The following is a 20750-nucleotide window of genomic DNA, read 5'->3' as shown; positions in this document are numbered from 1 at the left end:
TGGGACTGGGGTTTCCATTTCAACCACAGGTCAGTATTGCATGGTGAAGGTCTCAATGGTCACAGGCCAAGGAAAAAGCCAATCTTAGGAAAACGTCACAAGGACAATCGCTTAAAGTTTGCAAAATGGATATGAGTTCTGGTCTAAGGTTTTGTGGAGTGATGAAACACAAATTGAGCTGCTCCAATTTTCCGATAACTATAACAATATTGGCCTGCACACTGCTGTGCCACTATTTACCCACTTCACCTAATCATTTATAAGGTGGGAGGCATATAATACAGCTGCCAAACTCAGCATCAGTATGATGACAAGGTTGATGGCCATGATCTGTATCAGCAGCATGTACACAATATTACAGAATAAGAAATGAAAATAAATAGCTTTAATGAAAACTGGATAAATGGTATTGAGGTGAAGGGAAGCTGGGAAAGTGCCTGTGAACGCTGATTTACAGCATGTGGAATATCCTTGAGTTCTCAAGACACATGTTGAAATGGGAGTGTGACAGACCGATGCACAGGCTGAGATACACCGCCTCATGTAGCCCACAATCTGAGACTCTCAAACGTATGCAAAATAATTGAATGAGAAATATCATAAGCAGCTTTCCTGATGTATGCAAACATGTACGTCTGACACACAGATGCACACGTGTAGAGACACTTTCAATAAATGTGAATGTTAATAACACGTTCCAGCCCAGTTTCACACAATTCAGCCATCTGAACGGTCTTTGTATCAGATAGTTTATCTAGTACTAGCAGACAGTTGGTATCCGACTCATATCTACTGTAATACAGGGCTACTAACATATATATGAATTGCACTTAATCCAGTTTCAATATATCGTTATATTTGACATACAATCTCAAGTGTATTTGTTTTCCATTAAGGTATAAAGCTTTAATCGAGCTCGTCGGGGTGTGTTCAGTATCGCGCCATGCCTAACAGCACCTGCCTCAGGTGCGCCGCGGCCTCGCCGCCGATTGTTGACAGTTGTGCGCGGCTCCGATGCGCGCTCTCGGCAGAGGAGGAGCGGGAGCGCGCACCCCCGATAAAAAGAGCCGGAGAGACGAGGCTGGTGGAGAGAGCGAGCGTGATCCCGGCCGCTGCTGAGCAGGAGGAGAATAACATGAGCTCCAGGAAAGGTGACAAACGCTCCTTATTACCGCGAAACATTCCTGCGTGCCCTGGCTTTGACATGTTGGGGTCTTGAGACAGTTTTCTTGATGTGTCGTTGTTCTGTTTTGTTTTTCTCTCTCCCTGGCTGCCTCCGTGGGTTCCTACGTCCTGTAATCTCCATCGCAACACACACACACACACACACACACACACGCACACACACACTGACACACACACTGACACACACACGCACACGCACACGCACACGCACACGCACACGCACACACACACACACACACTGACACACACACACACACACACACACAGTGCTGGCCATTCAGGCCCGAAAGAGGAGGCCGAAAGGGAAGAAGGAGAAGGCAGCGCATCACAAGAAGTGAGTATTGGTGCGGGTGAGGGTGCGGGTGAGGGTGAGGGTGCGGGTGAGGGTGAGGGTGCGGGTGAGGGTGAGGGTGAGGGTGAGGATGGCGGGTTTGGTGCCGGTGCTGGAGCGGAGCTCACTGCGCTAAACTACACTGAGTCACCAGCGGCGTGGTACAGACTACGGTGCTGTTCGATTGGCCTAAATTGTTGTTATTCTGACAGATCCTGCCTCCAGTCTCACGGTAGCGGTTGCTATTGGCAACGTTGCGGCAGCCAAGGAAGGGTCGAACCGCGGCTTAAATTTAGAGAGCGTGTTGAGTTGAACGTGCGCACAGAGCCGTGTTCTGATAGCAGCAAACCGGCTTCGTGTCTAGATGAGCCTGTGCTGCTGCCTGCCTCGGACTCGGGGGACTGACGAGTGGATCTGTAACGCACTGCAGCAGCGGTTGTTTTATGTATTTATTTCAAATTGTTGGTCAGTTACCGGGCCTCTGTTCTGGTTCTTGGGGTTGTCTTGTTGTATTTAGTGTGTGTTTTGATTTCACGCCTGCACTGCGTGTCACACGGGAGCGCAGTTTCATGTGATAAAAGTGAAAGGATGTGATGACATGAGCAGTCTGTGTCCCTTGCGTGTGTGCCAGCTCAGTAAAGTGTGAGGACAGCTAGTTCTAGTTTGAGCCTTGTTCTAGACATGGGGTAAGTGCGTGCCATTGCTGTGTTCTCTGCAGGCATTCACGCCTTCACATTTGAGAGGTGATTTTGATTTAGTATTTTTATTTAGGAAAGCAGCAGCGATGTTACACCCCATGGTGTCAGTCTGCTGGATGCTCGTTCAGTCAGGGCAGAATCAGGTACAGTCTGCTTTTAGGAAAGCAGCAGCGATGTTATACCCCATGGTGTCAGTCTGCTGGATGCTCGTTCAGTCAGGGCAGAATCAGGTACAGTCTGCTTTTAGGAAAGCAGCAGCGATGTTATACCCCATGGTGTCAGTCTGCTGGATGCTCATTCAGTCAGGGCAGAATCAGGTACAGTCTGCTTTTAGGAAAGCAGCAGCGATGTTATACCCCATGGTGTCAGTCTGCTGGATGCTCGTTCAGTCAGGGCAGAATCAGCTACAGTCTGCTTTTAGGAAAGCAGCAGCGATGTTATACCCCATGGTGACAGTCCGCTGGATGCTCGTTCAGTCAGGGCAGAATCAGGTACAGTCTGCTTTTAGGAAAGCAGCAGCGATGTTATACCCCATGGTGTCAGTCTGCTGGATGCTCGTTCAGTCAGGGCAGAATCAGGTACAGTCTGCTTTTAGGAAAGCAGCAGCGATGTTATACCCCATGGTGTCAGTCCGCTGGATGCTCGTTCAGTCAGGGCAGAATCAGGTACAGTCTGCTTTTAGGAAAGCAGCAGCGATGTTATACCCCATGGCGTCAGTCCGCTGGATGCTCGTTCAGTCAGGGCAGAATCAGCTACAGTCTGCTTTTAGGAAAGCAGCAGCGATGTTATACCCCATGGTGTCAGTCTGCTGGATGCTCGTTCAGTCAGGGCAGAATCAGGTACAGTCTGCTTTTAGGAAAGCAGCAGCGATGTTATACCCCATGGTGTCAGTCCGCTGGATGCTCGTTCAGTCAGGGCAGAATCAGCTACAGTCTGCTTTTAGGAAAGCAGCAGCGATGTTATACCCCATGATGTCAGTCCTCTGGATGCTCGTTCAGTCAGGGCAGAATCAGGTACAGTCTGCTTTTAGGAAAGCAGCAGCGATGTTACACCCCATGGCGTCAGTCTGCTGGATGCTCGTTCAGTCAGGGCAGAATCAGGTACAGTCTGCTTTTAGGAAAGCAGCAGCGATGTTATACCCCATGGTGTCAGTCTGCTGGATGCTCGTTCAGTCAGGGCAGAATCAGGTACAGTCTGCTTTTAGGAAAGCAGCAGCGATGTTACACCCCATGGTGTCAGTCTGCTGGATGCTCGTTCAGTCAGGGCAGAATCAGGTACAGTCTGCTTTTAGGAAAGCAGCAGCGATGTTATACCCCATGGTGTCAGTCCGCTGGATGCTCGTTCAGTCAGGGCAGAATCAGGTACAGTCTGCTTTTAGGAAAGCAGCAGCGATGTTATACCCCATGGTGTCAGTCTGCTGGATGCTCGTTCAGTCAGGGCAGAATCAGGTACAGTCTGCTTTTAGGAAAGCAGCAGCGATGTTACACCCCATGGTGTCAGTCCGCTGGATGCTCGTTCAGTCAGGGCAGAATCAGGTACAGTCTGCTTTTAGGAAAGCAGCAGCGATGTTATACCCCATGGTGTCAGTCTGCTGGATGCTCGTTCAGTCAGGGCAGAATCAGGTACAGTCTGCTTTTAGGAAAGCAGCAGCGATGTTATACCCCATGGTGTCAGTCCGCTGGATGCTCGTTCAGTCAGGGCAGAATCAGGTACAGTCTGTTTGTCTTGCTGCTGGAAAGCGAGAAAGCCGTGGTGACCTTGTCATCGCAGTCTTTCTGTGCTTTGTGGAAAGGCTGTGGCCGGGTCACACTTAGCAGGGGATGAAGGCAATGAATTCACCTGGGGAGCTCTGAATGATGTTGGGTCAGGCAGGTGCAGTAATCAAGGTGCAGTCCAGCGGGGTGCATGGCTATCAGTCTGTCTTATATATTGATGATCTGCAAACAGGCAATGTACTGGCATGTTACCATGTGAAATGGGGATGGCTTTGTTTGAAGATGTCATTCATAGTTAAACACATACATCATATATTTGAACTGCTTCTGTATAATGTTTATGTTGCTCATTGATTAACAGAAAAAGACTGACTGACAGGAGGGCCGGGCTCGGCATTTGTTTTGATGATACACATGCAGAGAGGGCAAGCTAAACTACCCAAATAACACCTGATCATAGCAGCAGAAAGACTAGAGAATAAGCACAAGCCAGGCTAGCAGAGCCCATGCATGTGGCCTGAGCCTCCGGAGCCTATGAAAGGAGGTGCACTGGCAGCAATTCAAGACATACTGGGAGTGCAGGAATCAGGGCTGGCTGACTTAGATCAAGTAGATTTTAAATCACTGATTTAAAAAAAAAAAAAAAAAAAAAAATCATGGATTTAAATCATTTTTTCATTTCCTACCTATTTTATATAGTTTCTCAAGGAAAAGACACGAAAAGTATGTTTTAAAAACCTTTTTTATTAAACTCTCACTGTCTATAAACTAACACTCTTAGGGCTGTATTCTGATCACAGCACAAATGCGAGCGCAAGCGTTAACGGCGCATGCCCCCAGTTCTGTGGCGCATAAATGGAGCGAAGACGTAAAAATAAAATCCTTCACTGAAACGGTGTTCTGAAGACATGTCCTGCCCCGTTATAGAGTGCCTGCCCCGTCATTAACATATTCACCGAAGCGATTCTGATGACAGTGCGATGGTGGTGGGCAGCAGTGGTAATTGAATTCGCTCAATTCTGGTAGTTCACATTTAGAGGATGCCACAATGATAAAATAAAATGAAAAATCATTGATTTAAATCATCTTGTAACAATTGTAAGTCGCCCTGGATAAGGGCTTCTGCTAAGAAACAGTAATAATAATAAATGATTTGCTTTATTATAATAATAAATAATTTGCTTTATTTATGTATTCGTTTAAGATTGAGTAATTTAGTTTGGTATGTAGCCTAACTATTCACAAACCACCATATCCAACATCCTTAAATTTACTGTTTGGCGGTCCTGTAGAGCTCCATATTTACAGAGATGGGAGGAATGAGGCACGTGGTCTGTACAGGACTGTGCTGCGCAGCGGCTGTCTGACACAGCGGCAGTGCAGAGCAGAGATGGGAGGAATGAGGCACGTGGTCTGTACAGGACTGTGCTGCGCAGCGGCTGTCTGACACAGCGGCAGTGCAGAGCAGAGATGGGAGGAATGAGGCACGTGGTCTGTACAGGACTGTGCTGCGCAGCGGCTGTCTGACACAGCGGCAGTGCAGAGCAGAGATGGGAGGAATGAGGCACGTGGTCTGTACAGGACTGTGCTGCGCAGCGGCTGTCTGACACAGCGGCAGAGCAGAGCAGAGATGGGAGGAATGAGGCACGTGGTCTGTACAGGACTGAGCTGCGCAGCGGCTGTCTGACACAGCGGCAGTGCAGAGCAGAGATGGGAGGAATGAGGCACGTGGTCTGTACAGGACTGTGCTGCGCAGCGGCTGTCTGACACAGCGGCAGTGCAGAGCAGAGATGGGAGGAATGAGGCACGTGGTCTGTACAGGACTGTGCTGCGCAGCGGCTGTCTGACACAGCGGCAGTGCAGAGCAGAGATGGGAGGAATGAGGCACGTGGTCTGTACAGGACTGCTGCGCAGCGGCTGTCTGACACAGCGGCAGAGCAGAGCAGAGATGGGAGGAATGAGGCACGTGGTCTGTACAGGACTGTGCTGCGCAGCGGCTGTCTGACACAGCGGCAGTGCAGAGCAGAGATGGGAGGAATGAGGCACGTGGTCTGTACAGGACTGTGCTGCGCAGCGGCTGTCTGACGCAGCGGCTGTCTGACACAGCGGCAGTGCAGAGCAGAGATGGGAGGAATGAGGCACGTGGTCTGTACAGGACTGTGCTGCGCAGCGGCTGTCTGACACAGCGGCAGAGCAGAGCAGAGATGGGAGGAATGAGGCACGTGGTCTGTATAGGACTGTGCTGCGCAGCGGCTGTCTGACACAGCGGCAGTGCAGAGCAGAGATGGGAGGAATGAGGCACGTGGTCTGTACAGGACTGAGCTGCGCAGCGGCTGTCTGACACAGCGGCAGAGCAGAGCAGAGATGGGAGGAATGAGGCACGTGGTCTGTACAGGACTGTGCTGCGCAGCGGCTGTCTGACACAGCGGCAGAGCAGAGCAGAGATGGGAGGAATGAGGCATGTGGTCTGTACAGGACTGTGCTGCGCAGCGGCTGTCTGACACAGCGGCAGAGCAGAGCAGAGATGGGAGGAATGAGGCACGTGGTCTGTATAGGACTGTGCTGCGCAGCGGCTGTCTGACACAGCGGCAGAGCAGAGCAGAGATGGGAGGAATGAGGCATGTGGTCTGTACAGGACTGTGCTGCGCAGCGGCTGTCTGACACAGCGGCACTTCCTTGTTTGGCTTCGCTGATGTGACGGAGCTGTGTGTTAATACTGTGTGCAGAGCCCATAGAGAGGAAGTGATGGCTGTTATCAGTCTCTTACAGCATCCGGCCTCCCTGCCTCTCTGTACAGCTGCTGTACTGCCTTGGCTGGGCCGCTGGAGCCACTCTCCATGTCTTCCTCTGCTGCTTACCCACTCCCTGCAGATGCTCTGTGTTCCATTGTCACAATTCTGTGTAGAGTTCAAAAAGCAAACTTTCTGTCCTCTTTCTTTTCATTGGGGACCAGCAGCCTGTTGAAGTTCTGTCTGCACGAGCTGTGCTGCAGTGTGGCTGCCACCCTCCCCAGCTCTCTCTTTGAACTCTGTAAAAAAGTAATCGAACTGTGCTGAAGTGGTTAACTGAAGAGCCTGCCATGGTACCACATCACTGCACTGCTGTCGCTTTTACAAGCCTGATCACTGCCATGGATACGTGTACAGTAGGAGCCCTTCAAATAAACCTTTAGTGAGAGCCAAGCCCCTCTGGGTAGTGGTTGTGTTTATGTTGTGATTGTTTCAGGCTTTCAGAGGGCGTGCCAGTGTGTTTGTTTGACACGGGGAGGTACTGTACCAGTCTTCGGTTTTGGGCTGGATTAACCAGTTAAGGACCAGTATCGAGTTTACACTCTTCATTGTGCTGGAAGGAGGATTGTGACTTTGAACCCCTAACCTCTCTCTGTGATCTTATGACTGACAGCTGGGCTATACAGTAAAAGCCATCAGAACCCGTGTAATTGCAGCTGGATTTCTCCACCACGTGTTGCTTTCTAAACATGCTGCAGCAGACAGATCGGTTCTGTTTCTGGTATATCGGGAGGTGGGGCAGGGGGGAGGCAGCAGACAGATCGGTTCTGTTTCTGGTATATCGGGAGGTGGGGCAGGGGGGAGGCAGCAGACAGATCGGTTCTGTTTCTGGTATATCGGGAGGTGGGGCAGGGGGGAGGCAGCAGACAGATCGGTTCTGTTTCTGGTATATCGGGAGGTGGGGCAGGGGGGAGGCAGCAGACGGATCGGTTCTGTTTCTGGTATATCGGGAGGTGGGGCGGGGGAGGCAGCAGACAGATCGGTTCTGTTTCTGGTATATCGGGAGGTGGGGCAGGGGAGAGGCAGCAGACAGATCGGTTCTGTTTCTGGTATATCGGGAGGTGGGGCAGGGGGGAGGCAGCAGACAGATCGGTTCTGTTTCTGGTATATCGGGAGGTGGGGCAGGGGAGAGGCGGCAGACAGATCGGTTCTGTTTCTGGTATATCGGGAGGTGGGGCAGGGGGGAGGCAGCAGACAGATCGGTTCTGTTTCTGGTATATCGGGAGGTGGGGCAGGGGAGAGGCAGCAGACAGATCGGTTCTGTTTCTGGTATATCGGGAGGTGGGGCAGGGGGGAGGCAGCAGACAGATCGGTTCTGTTTCTGGTATATCGGGAGGTGGGGCAGGGGGGAGGCAGCAGACAGATCGGTTCTGTTTCTGGTATATCGGGAGGTGGGGCAGGGGGGAGGCAGCAGACAGATCGGTTCTGTTTCTGGTATATCGGGAGGTGGGGCAGGGGGGAGGCAGCAGACAGATCGGTTCTGTTTCTGGTATATCGGGAGGTGGGGCAGGGGGGAGGCAGCAGACAGATCGGTTCTGTTTCTGGTATATCGGGAGATGGGGCAGGGGGGAGGCAGCAGACGGATCGGTTCTGTTTCTGGTATATCGGGAGGTGGGGCAGGGGGGAGGCAGCAGACGGATCGGTTCTGTTTCTGGTATATCGGGAGGTGGGGCAGGGGGGAGGCAGCAGACGGATCGGTTCTGTTTCTGGTATATCGGGAGGTGGGGCGGGGGAGGCAGCAGACAGATCGGTTCTGTTTCTGGTATATCGGGAGGTGGGGCAGGGGAGAGGCAGCAGACAGATCGGTTCTGTTTCTGGTATATCGGGAGGTGGGGCAGGGGAGAGGCAGCAGACAGATCGGTTCTGTTTCTGGTATATTGGGAGGTGGGGCAGGGGGGAGGCAGCAGACAGATCGGTTCTGTTTCTGGTATATCGGGAGGTGGGGCAGGGGAGAGGCGGCAGACAGATCGGTTCTGTTTCTGGTATATCGGGAGGTGGGGCAGGGGAGAGGCGGCAGACAGATCGGTTCTGTTTCTGGTATATCGGGAGGTGGGGCAGGGGGGAGGCAGCAGACAGATCGGTTCTGTTTCTGGTATATCGGGAGGTGGGGCAGGGGGGAGGCAGCAGACAGATCGGTTCTGTTTCTGGTATATCGGGAGGTGGGGCGGGGGGGAGGCAGCAGACAGATCGGTTCTGTTTCTGGTATATCGGGAGGTGGGGCGGGGGAGGCAGCAGACAGATCGGTTCTGTTTCTGGTATATCGGGAGGTGGGGCAGGGGGGAGGCAGCAGACAGATCGGTTCTGTTTCTGGTATATCGGGAGGTGGGGCAGGGGAGAGGCAGCAGACAGATCGGTTCTGTTTCTGGTATATCGGGAGGTGGGGCGGGGGGGGCAGCAGACAGATCGGTTCTGTTTCTGGTATATCGGGAGGTGGGGCAGGGGGGAGGCAGCAGACAGATCGGTTCTGTTTCTGGTATATCGGGAGGTGGGGCAGGGGGGAGGCAGCAGACAGATCGGTTCTGTTTCTGGTATATCGGGAGGTGGGGCAGGGGGGAGGCAGCAGACAGATCGGTTCTGTTTCTAGTATATCGGGAGGTGGGGCGGGGGGAGGCAGCAGACAGATCGGTTCTGTTTCTGGTATATCGGGAGGTGGGGCAGGGGAGAGGCAGCAGACAGATCGGTTCTGTTTCTGGTATATCGGGAGGTGGGGCAGGGGGGAGGCAGCAGACAGATCGGTTCTGTTTCTGGTAGACCTGGATGTATATGTGTGTGTGTGTGTGTGTGTGTGCTGTGCTATTGTACCTGTGTCTGTGTCTTGAATTGATCTGGATGTGTGTGTGTGTGCTGTGCTATTGTACCTGTCTCTGTCTTGTATTGATCTGGATGTGTGTGCTGTGCTGTGCTGTGCTATTGTACCTGTCTCTGTCTTGTATTGATCTGGATGTGTGTGTGTGTGCTGTGCTGTGCTGTGCTGTGCTGTGCTGTGCTATTGTACCTGTCTCTGTCTGATCATTGGGCTGCCTGTGAGTGTTTGATGCCATTTGTAAAGACCTCTTCCAGGTAGATTGACCCTACCTTCATAATGCTGGATCTGTAAGTCACACACTATAGACCCTGCTAACAGACTGTGTACCTTAAACGAGCATCAAGACGGTTCTGCAGAGCATTTTTTGAGGATACATGCCTTGTTTGAGGATGCCTTCTGATGTACAGTGATAGCACCAGTGTGACTGTCAGTAAGCGGCCATGTGTGCCCAGTGTTACTAAGCACTGTAGCCATTGTGCTGGGGAAGAAAAACTACATCACGTACTGGATGGGATTGGTGGTGCCAGGTAGACACAGGAGTCTAGATAGTTAAGAGCTATGGCTGCTATGTTGCAAAGCATTATTGAAACACAAGCTCCATGCAAGGCAAGGGGTCTGCACTGGAGTCCCTACAGCTGTGTGCATTGGCCAGTCTGAGCCCTGAGTGGTGCAGCCCTGTCTGGGTACAAATCTGTGCTTGATACACTAGATTGAACAGGGATATATCTTGTGTTAAAGCAGACTTGATATACTGAGTTCTTCTTTGTTTCACTTCTGCGTGTAATTCATTTGCACATGCAGTGTTTTTTTTCATGTATGAAGAAATCGGGAATGGTGAAAGCGGGTCATAAAGGCGTACGTTTTCGGATATACGTTCAGTAAAACACGGTGGTGTTTAGGGTTTCCAGTGTCGTTTCTCGTTCAGTCCCTCTCCGCAGCTCTCTCCCCCTTGGCGTCGTCAGCATCAGTCACCGCAGGCACTTCCCAGCCGTAAGGGAGGCTCTGTGCTTGGGGGCAGGCGTTCATATTGCCATTCAGAGAGAGCCAGAGTGGTGGGCAGCAGTGGTAATTGAATTCACACATCATTATGAATTAGTTGCCCCTGGTATATACTTGCTTTACTTTGCTATATAATGTTGTCTATAATCCAAGACCTGGAGAGCTCTACAGCAGAAGGGTCTAGCGGCTCTTGGAGTGTCATTCCTCTGATGGTACTGAAAGGAAACTCCCACCTCTAACATGATTTTGAGTTTTTAATCCCACTCATCGGGAGTGTGTGCCGGGGACTGGGAAGATGCAGTGACTCTGGCTTTCTTGTGCACTTTTTTTATTTTTTTTTTGTGATCAGAAGTAGGCTACATAAAACCGTCACATCGGACTGTTTTCATTGATGGAAATGATTTAAAACTTAATCAAACTGAGAAGTGCTTCAGCAGGTGTTAAGAACACAGACCGTGCCACAGAACCAAAAGAAAAGAGGTGGGAAAACAGGAAGACCAAGAACTGATGGGGCTGCACTAAACCCAATCAGCCTGTCTGAATTCTCACATGTTTATCATCCCTGTAGTTAAACCTCCCTGTCCGGCAGTGCTCCCTCCCCCTGCTGCCTGTCAGTGCAGCCTGCTTCTGGGGCTGTGCTGCACTGCAACCACTCTGTGTTTAACAAGCTGGGAAGCGTGCATTCAGAGAATACTTTACCCCTTCAATATGGCACCATTAGTATTGAAATAGCTCAGAAGAATGGCCGTATTAAAAGGACGATTTGAATAAAAGTAGTTCAGTGTTGTGTGGAGGCTGCTGTTCCGCTCCAGCAGACTCTTTCAGGACTCTTCCTGGATGGGTCTTGGCAGGCAGGCTGTGTTGGATGAGTTTGGAGGTTCATTATTATTATTATTATTATTATTATTATTATTATTATTATTATTATTATTATTAGTAGTATTATTTCTTTCTTAGCAGACACCCTTATCCAGGGCGACTTACAATCATAAGCAAATACATTTCAAGTGTTACAATACAAGTAATACAATAAGAGCAAGAAATACAATAACTTTTGTTCAAGCAAAGTACAAGTATGACAAACCACAATTCAATAATACAGCAGATATTAGTGATAGTTACATCAGGATGTGATTAAATAGTGATAGTTACATCAGGATGTGATTAAATACAAAATACTACAGGTTAAACACTTGGCAGATTACAGTATTCTGAAGTACAGGATCAAATGCAGTAAAATAGGGGGCAGATAAGAGCAAAATAAAGCACATTTACATGAAGGGTGATAGTGTCCCAGGATACAAACAGAGGAGTTCTACAGGTGCTGTTTGAAGAGGTGAGTCTTAAGGAGGCGCCGGAATGTGGTCAGGGACTGGGCAGTCCTGACATCTGTAGGAAGGTCATTCCATGACTGCGGAGCAAGGGTGGAGAAGGAGCGGGCTCTGGAGGCAGGGGAGCGTAGCGGAGGTAGAGCTAGTCTTCTAATGCAGGCGGAGCGGAGAGGTCGAGTGGGGGTGTAGGGAGAGATGAGGGTCTGGAGGTAGCTGGGTGCAGTCTGGTCAAGGCATCTGTAGGCTAGTACAAGAGTCTTGAACTGGATGCGAGCGGTGATTGGGAGCCAGTGGAGCGAGCGGAGTAGTGGAGTAGCGTGGGCGAAGCGAGGCAGAGAGAACACCAGGCGGGCAGCAGAGTTCTGGATGAGCTGGAGCGGACGGGTGGCGGACGCAGGGAGGCCAGCCAGGAGGGAGTTGCAGTAGTCTAGGCCTGGACCAGGAGCTGGGTAGCATAGTTGGTGAGGAAGGGTCGGATTCTTCGGATGTTGCTCAGGAAGAATCGGCAAGTGCGTGCCAGAGTGGAGATGTGCTAGGAATAAGAGAGGCAGGGGTCCAGGGTGACTCCAAGGTTCTTGGCTGAGGAAGAGGGAGAGAGTGTGGTAGATTCCAGAGGAACAGAGATAGAGAGATCAGAGGAGGGGGAGGAGGAGGGAAAGAAAAGGAGGTCAGAAGAACAGAGCGGCAGGAGCTCCTCTCCACTCCAGAGAGAGCTGCTGCTGGAATGGAAACCAGTGCCTGTTCAGCCCTGGAGCGGAACACATTACATTGGGTCAGGTCTTAGGGTGAGTCTGTTTGCTCTGCTTAAAGAACACATTACATTGGATCAGGTCTTAGGGTGAGTCTGTTTGCTCTGCTGAAAGAACACATTACATTGGATCAGGTCTTAGGGTGAGTCTGTTTGCTCTGTGTTTAAAGAACACATTACATTGGGTCAGGTCTTAGGGTGAGTCTGTTTGCTCTGCTTAAAGAACACATTACATTGGGTCAGGTCTTAGGGTGAGTCTGTTTGCTCTGCTTAAAGAACACATTACATTGGGTCAGGTCTTAGGGTGAGTCTGTTTGCTCTGCTTAAAGAACACATTACATTGGGTCAGGTCTTAGGGTGAGTCTGTTTGCTCTGTGCTTAAATAACACATTACATTGGATCAGGTCTTAGGGTGAGTCTGTTTGCTCTGCTTAAAGAACACATTACATTGGGTCAGGTCTTAGGGTGAGTCTGTTTGCTCTGTTTAAAGAACACATTACATTGGATCAGGTCTTAGGGTGAGTCTGTTTGCTCTGTGGTTAAAGAGAAACTGGACTTGCCTTTGGTTATTTTAGAACAACATAAAAATGTGGTTGTAAATAAATAATGTGTGTTCTGTTTTACATCGCATCACTAAATGTATATGAATTCAATTGACAATGTATTTATTGATGTATTATTTGAAGGATCCACAGGGCTGCTCTACTGTGGAGCTGCTTTCACACAAGCACCCGCACCCTTGAGCACCAGGAGCATTTCACACAAGCACACAGCATGGGGGAGGATCAATGGAAAGAAATATACAAGCCAAGAAGACATGGTTTGCAACCGGTTAAGTGGGAGCATGGTATGCAGGCTATTGTTTCTCTAGTGTGCTTCGCTGAATACGAAATGCCCTGTGAGAGAAAGCAGCTCAGAGCTCAGTGCATCTGCAGGGTCACTCCTAGTCATGTGAGGGCTGTGTTGTATATGTGTGTTACAAGGAGGACAGACGTGCAGCACAACAGGATTATTATGATTATTATTATTATTATTATTATTATTATTATTATTATTATTATTATTATTATTATTATTTCAATTTCCCATTAATAGCTCTACTGCTTCCTTCATTTTTACTCCACATGCTCGTAAATCATGAAATGATTTGGCTGCGTTTCCTTTTTTTTTCTTTTTTTAATCTTTTGCTTCACCATGGCGAGCACATTGTGAAACTCTTTGTATGTGTAACGGGGCAGAGGCTGGGCGCAAACCGGTGACCCAACGCACAGCAAGCGAGCGTCTTAACCGCAATGCAAAACGGGCTCGTCTGCATTGTGCTTTTAGAGCTTTTAACCTCCTCTCATCTCACAGACAGGGGGCAGAGTCCGTGACCGCACAGTATCACACAACACTGGCCGTTACACACTGAGCCCTCCGAGCTGGAGAATTCAGATCCCCGAGTTACACTGCAAGCCCCTCGTGGTGTCAGGGTGCAGCCTTGTTTTTATACAGTGACGCTGGGAGATACACACTGACGAAGGCATCTTCTGAACAAAAAAAATTCTGTTTTGAGTGGTGGATTTTCTGTGTAAAAGAGTTATAGATCTGGAACCAAGTTGTGTAAATACTTCAAAATGTACAGTACATATGCTTTTACTTCTTTGTGCTGTCTGTCTGGCTCCTGAAGTCTAGGAGTCCTGTCTAACCCAGCCAGCATGCATCCACCGCGCCGCTCCCAGCTCTGACTGAACTGTGCCACTCAGCCACTGGCTTGGAGCAGCTGATAAAGCCTTCATTGGTAATCGGATCACTCCATAAAGTCTCATCTGCAGTGTGCAGCAAAACATGGGGCGTGTCGGAGGTCTGCTCCCATAGCAGCTGCCAGATTCCCCTAATGTCTGTCTGACACAGGGTAGGAAGCCGGTCTCTGGGGTCCTTTACCATCCTGAGTGATGCCGTTCCCATCCAGATTCCACCTGGTGCACACTGATCAGGGCATGGACCTCGAAACACATCCCATCCAGATTCCACCTGGTGCACACTGATCAGGGCATGGACCTCGAAACACATCCCATCCAGATTCCACCTGGTGCACACTGATCAGGGCATGGACCTCGAAACACATCCCATCCGGATTCCACCTGGTGCACACTGATCAGGGCATGGACCTCGAAACACATCCCATCCGGATTCCCCCTGGTGCACACTGATCAGGGCATGGACCTCGAAACACATCCCATCCGGATTCAACCTGGTGCACACTGATCAGGGCATGGACCTCGAAACACATCCCATCCAGATTCCACCTGGTGCACACTGATCAGGACATGGACCTCGAAACACATCCCATCCAGATTCCCCCTGGTGCACACTGATCAGGGCATGGACCTCGAAACACATCCCATCTAGATTCCCCCTGGTGCACACTGATCAGGGCATGGACCTCGAAACACATCCCATCCAGATTCCACCTGGTGCACACTGATCAGGGCATGGACCTCGAAACACATCCCATCTGGATTCCACCTGGTGCACACTGATCAGGGCATGGACCTCGAAACACATCCCATCTAGATTCCCCCTGGTGCACACTGATCAGGGCATGGACCTCGAAACACATCCCATCCAGATTCCCCCTGGTGCACACTGATCAGGGCATGGACCTCGAAACATCCCATCCAGATTCCCCCTGGTGCACACTGATCAGGGCATGGACCTCGAAACACATCCCATCCAGATTCCACCTGGTGCACACTGATCAGGGCATGGACCTCGAAACACATCCCATCCGGATTCAACCTGGTGCACACTGATCAGGGCATGGACCTCGAAACACATCCCATCCGGATTCCACCTGGTGCACACTGATCAGGGCATGGACCTCGAAACACATCCCATCCGGATTCCACCTGGTGCACACTGATCAGGGCATGGACCTCGAAACACATCCCATCCGGATTCCACCTGGTGCACACTGATCAGGGCATGGACCTCGAAACACATCCCATCCGGATTCCCCCTGGTGCACACTGATCACGGCATGGACCTCGAAACACATCCCATCCAGATTCCCCCTGGTGCACACTGATCAGGACATGGACCTCGAAACACATCCCATCCGGATTCCCCCTGGTGCACACTGATCAGGGCATGGACCTCGAAACACATCCCATCTGGATTCCCCCTGGTGCACACTGATCAGGACATGGACCTCGAAACACATCCCATCTGGATTCCCCCTGGTGCACACTGATCAGGGCATGGACCTCGAAACACACATCTGGCTGTTGCCTTTCAAAACCCAGAATATGAGACCTAAATAACAGTGCGTGAGATTTGTGGAACGATTACATTATATCCACAAACAAATAATTGGGAGCCCCAAAGAGTGTGTTTATGAATATTTCATCCATGTATGAAATTTGACTGGGTACTCGGCAGATCAGACATGCCTAATGCGTTCACGAGGACGGCGCTTTACTCCATTAAATGATCTAAAAATACCCTAATAAGCATCTTGCTTGAGTGCAGTTGTTTTGTTTCAGCTGCTTCTCTATTCCTTTCTGTAGAGTGCACAGGAAAATACATTTCAGTGAAACCAAAAACAAGTAAAGAAGGGTGCCTGGCTTCTGTTTACCTGAAAACTGAATCGCGAGGCCGGCAGTACATCTGAGAGTTATATTCTCATCTTCTAGATAAACTGAGCAATACATTGATCTCTCTCTCTTTCTTTTTCTCTCTCACTCTATTGTAATTGCCCCAGGTCCGATCCTGGCCAGCCTTGCACAGCACTGCACTGGCTCTCTGATCTGCAGCTATCTCTCTCCTCTCTCTCTCTCTCTCTCTCTCTCTCTCTCACTATTGTAATTGCCCCAGGTCCGATCCTGGCCAGCCTTGCACAGCGCTGCACTGGCTCTCTGATCTGCAGCTTTTTCTCTCTCTCTCACTCTATTGTAATTGCCCCAGGTCCGATCCTGGCCAGCATTGCACAGCGCTGCACTGGCTCTCTGATCTGCAGCTATCTCTCTCCTCTCTCTCTCTCTCTCTCTCTCTCTCTCTCTCTCTCTCTCTCTCTCACTATTGTAATTGCCCCAGGTCCGATCCTGGACAGCCTTGCACAGCGTTACACTGGCTCTCTGATCTACAGCTATCTCTCCTCTCTCTCTCTCCTCTCTCTCTAACTATTGTAATTGCCCCAGGTCCGATCCTGGCCAGCCTTGCACACCGTTGCACTGTCTCTGTGATCTGCAGCTATCTCTCTCATCTCTCTCTCACTATTGTAATTGCCCCAGGTCCGATCCTGGCCAGCCTTGCACAGCGCTGCACTGGCTCTCTGATCTGCAGCTCTTTCTCTCTCTCTCACTCTATTGTAATTGCCCCAGGTCCGATCCTGGCCAGCCTTGCACAGCGCTGCACTGTCTCTGTGATCTGCAGCTATCTCTCTCTCCTCTCTCTCACTATTGTAATTGCCACAGGTCCGATCCTGGCCAGCCTTGCACAGCGCTGCACTGGCTCTCTGATCTGCAGCTGCCTGTGCCGGCTCTCGGAGGGAAGGACACAGCCATTGCACTCTCTCATTTGCCACTTTTAGTTTTTCACCTCCGTCCTGTTGCTTTGTGCTTGGATCCACACCCTGCTTGATTGTTTGTATGCTTGCAGGCTCCACAGAGGAATGTGGAGGTTCTGTGTTCTTTCACTAGTTCTTGGGCTCTTTTATTTGAAAAGTGAAACCTGAGCTCTGTACTATACAGGTATGTCTTGTTTGCTGTTGCTGGTTAGTGAACTGCTTCAGCCCTGATGATTAACAATTCAAGGATTCTTTTCAGTATTATTTTTAGTAACAAGCCTATTTTAAAGTGCAGTGTTTGTTTGAGTCACAAGAGAAAGCCACAATTATTTTAACATGAAAAGGATAAAAGCAGGCACTCTTATTTACTAAACTGGGAACTGTCTGATATGTGTTTCATGCTCCAAATTCTGGGATGAAAATAACAATTCTGAATCTTTTAAATAGCTTATAATTTCACCAAACGTTGACCCCTGTTTGAGGTGCTGTTCTCCAGACAGTAGGAGGCGTGGTTTATTCATTTCACTGGAATGCTCTTCCCTCCGCACTTGTGCGACACCTAGTGGATGCTGCAGTATTGCACTGTGCATCAGAGCTTGGGGCATGTTCCAAGGCCAGTCTGCAGAGAAGCGTTTGTCTTGAATATCTCTGAGCTTTCACCTCTGAGACGACATCCGTTACAATTACATTTACAATTGTGCTGCAGCAATTGCAATTCAAATTACAATTAAAAAAAACATGAACAGCTCCACACATTAACATGCTCACTCTCTTTATTCTGGATAAGCAGCAATCATCACAGGTACAAATACACACACACTTAGTAGAGAGCTTTCAAATAAATGGGGTCACCAAAAGTGGTTGTGAATGCAAGAATAATGATCGAATGACAAATGAATGTGTAACTGAACTGTACTTGATCAGTTCTATAGTGTTATTACAGTGCCTATTACGCAGGGCTGCCAGGTTCAGCTACAATGACATTGGAGCTGCAATTCATTCTGAAGTGTGCAGTTCCAACTGTAACTGAGTGCAGGGCTGGCTGTTAGTGTGACCCGGGTTCCCTGAACCCAGTCCCGCGTCATGCCAGCTCTGCTGTGTGTGAGTCTCGCTGGGATCTGAACCCAGTCCCACGTCATGCCAGCTCTGCTGTGTGTGAGTCTCGCTGGGATCTGAACCCAGTCCCACGTTATGCCAGCTCTGCTGTGTGTGAGTCTCGCTGGGATCTGAACCGAGTCCCACGTTATGCCAGCTCTGCTGTGTGCGAGTCTCGCTGGGATCTGAACCCAGTCCCGCGTCATGCCAGCTCTGCTGTGTGTGAGTCTCGCTGGGATCTGAACCCAGTCCCACGTCATGCCAGCTCTGCTGTGTGTGAGTCTCGCTGGGATCTGAACCCAGTCCCACGTTATGCCAGCTCTGCTGTGTGTGAGTCTCGCTGGGATCTGAACCGAGTCCCACGTTATGCCAGCTCTGCTGTGTGCGAGTCTCGCTGGGATCTGAACCCAGTCCCGCGTCATGCCAGCTCTGCTGTGTGTGAGTCTCGCTGGGATCTGAACCCAGTCCCGCGTCATGCCAGCTCTGCTGTGTGAGTCTCGCTGGGATCTGAACCCTCAGCTTTGTCTCGTGAGCTCTGCTCTCCGCTGTGTATTGGGACTCTGCTGTAAAGCTGAGTGAGCTCACCATCTAAAAACAGATTTAATTCTGGGATTCATGCATTATTTGAATGCTTTCCAGAAAGGTGATAATGGCAGTATAACGTTATGCTTGCCAGATTGCTGCTCTGTGCTGTAGAAGCTGATTTGGTGCAACAGTCTGGTTTTAATTGTCAGCAACACAACCCTGAAACCAGCAGCTTCCTGTACTGTAGCTGTGCAGAGCTGAAGCCCACGAGCTGTCCCATGACTCCAGTTTACAAACACTACGACCCTGCAGTCATTCACACAGACTGCCACGGCCGCCGTGGATTCCACTGGGGCCTCGTCAGCGTTTCTATCAGGCCGTGTCCCACGAACACAGTCCCGTTCAGGACATGAAAACTCCCAGCCAACAAAAAAATTGAATTCATTTGCAGGCAGAACCAGAAAACAAACCGCGAGCCGTTCCCTCCGGTCAGTCAGTGGGTTTCATTGTTTAGTTTCGAGGACGCACAGCATGCTGCTGTTAAAAGAGCTTCCATTGAGAACGCAGAGGCGTGGCAGGGGACGGCTGTGCATGGTAAACGCAGGCATGGAGTGCTGGGAGACGGCAGCCTGATGGACGGGTTTATAACTTTATTTATTTATAAATGTTTTGCCAGATAAGCAAGAGAGTCCCAGGGCAGACTGCTCAGCTGGGGGAATCAGAGAGGAGGTTTATAGAGGGTCTGGTAAGCTGAGACTAGGGGAATCAGAGAGGAGGTTTATAGAGGGTCTGGTAAACTGAGACTAGGGGAATCGGAGAGGAGGTTTATAGAGGGGCTGGTAAACTGAGACTAGGGGAATCAGAGAGGAGGTTTATAGAGGGGCTGGTAAGCTGAGACTAGGGGAATCAGAGAGGAGGTTTATAGAGGGGCTGGTAAACTGAGACTAGGGGAATCAGAGAGGAGGTTTATAGAGGGTCTGGTATTGTTCCACTTGTATTGATTAGGCTGGTCTTTAGTGTTTCATTCGATTATCTTCATCTGCATGTGTGATGAGTGGCTGCCTGTGTAATCCCCCAGGGACACCATTACAAACTATGAGGTCTTTTTTTCTGTTCAGTGCTCTGCCTGCCATGCTTTTGTAAGCGTTGATGTATATCAGCAGAGGATCAAATTAAATTATTTATCTGTTTTAAAATGAATTCAGTGCACAGTCTGGCTTCGTGTAATAGCCCAGCTCAGTGAAAGCACCAATCACAATAAAGAGGTTTGCTGGCTTTAGTAATGCATCTTACAGGAAGAATGTAAACGTTTTTCTATGCTTCATGTAATTACAATCAATATAAACACAGATATAATACAGAGTAAAGGGGCTATTTGAACAGCACAAGAAAAGAGCAATGCTGCCTCCAGGTTTTAAAATCCAATGTTAAAACTGCTCTGTATTTTAACACACAGAGATTGCTTGTGTGTTCTCTTGCACAGTAGGGTGCATTTACCTGAAGCATTGCTGGTAAGCTGCTGTGTAGAGGCATGCTGGTTCTGTAGGGTCTCATTGCTCTTCATATTGTATTCTCATTTTCTGTCTGAAGAGGGCGCTTGATTCCATAGAGAACAGGCGCATCATAGCTGGAGCGTTTTAAGAGCTTCAGCACAATCAGGAAAACCAAAAGCAGATATTGAAATAGTAACACAGAGGGCATGAGGTGGCATGCAACACAGAACACTAACTCGTATTTAGCTTAAAAGAAGGTAGGCTTGTCACTGGTCAGTAGTTAAAATCCAGCCGACAGCTGAAGCAGGTTCAGGTTTGAGACACACGTGAGAGCCAGTGTGCCTGTCTGTCCGCAGGGCCTCGGAGCTGAGCCAGTCTAGAATCCAGCGATGACATCACCCCACCTGGCAGCGCTTCACGTTTCCATGGCTGGGTTTGGGTGTGGCTGCTGGACACCCAGATCACTGCTCTGGGTTGATGGGATGT

General features: G+C 49.8%; 1 protein-coding gene across 4 annotated transcripts in view; it reads left to right on the top strand.

The window, feature by feature from the left end:
* Window positions 1-1011: 1011 nt before the first annotated feature.
* Window positions 1012-20750, top strand: part of LOC117414719 (SRSF protein kinase 2-like) — a 96560-nt gene continuing 76821 nt past the window's right edge. For 2 of the 4 annotated variants that reach the window (XM_059027784.1, XM_059027785.1), the window contains exons 1-2: window positions 1034-1151; window positions 1453-1519. In XM_059027784.1, coding sequence (XP_058883767.1) covers window positions 1136-1151; window positions 1453-1519 — 83 coding nt within the window. In that variant the 5' untranslated portion in view covers window positions 1034-1135. Of the gene's footprint in view, window positions 1152-1452; window positions 1520-20750 lie in introns of all 4 variants that reach the window. The other 2 variants (XM_059027788.1, XM_059027789.1) reach the window with 2 other exon arrangements.

This window comes from Acipenser ruthenus, chromosome 7 (genome assembly GCF_902713425.1).
Source record: "Acipenser ruthenus chromosome 7, fAciRut3.2 maternal haplotype, whole genome shotgun sequence".
NCBI lineage: Eukaryota > Metazoa > Chordata > Actinopteri > Acipenseriformes > Acipenseridae > Acipenser > Acipenser ruthenus.
Note: the sequence above shows the minus strand (reverse complement) of the source record. Positions and strands in the feature narration are given on the sequence as shown.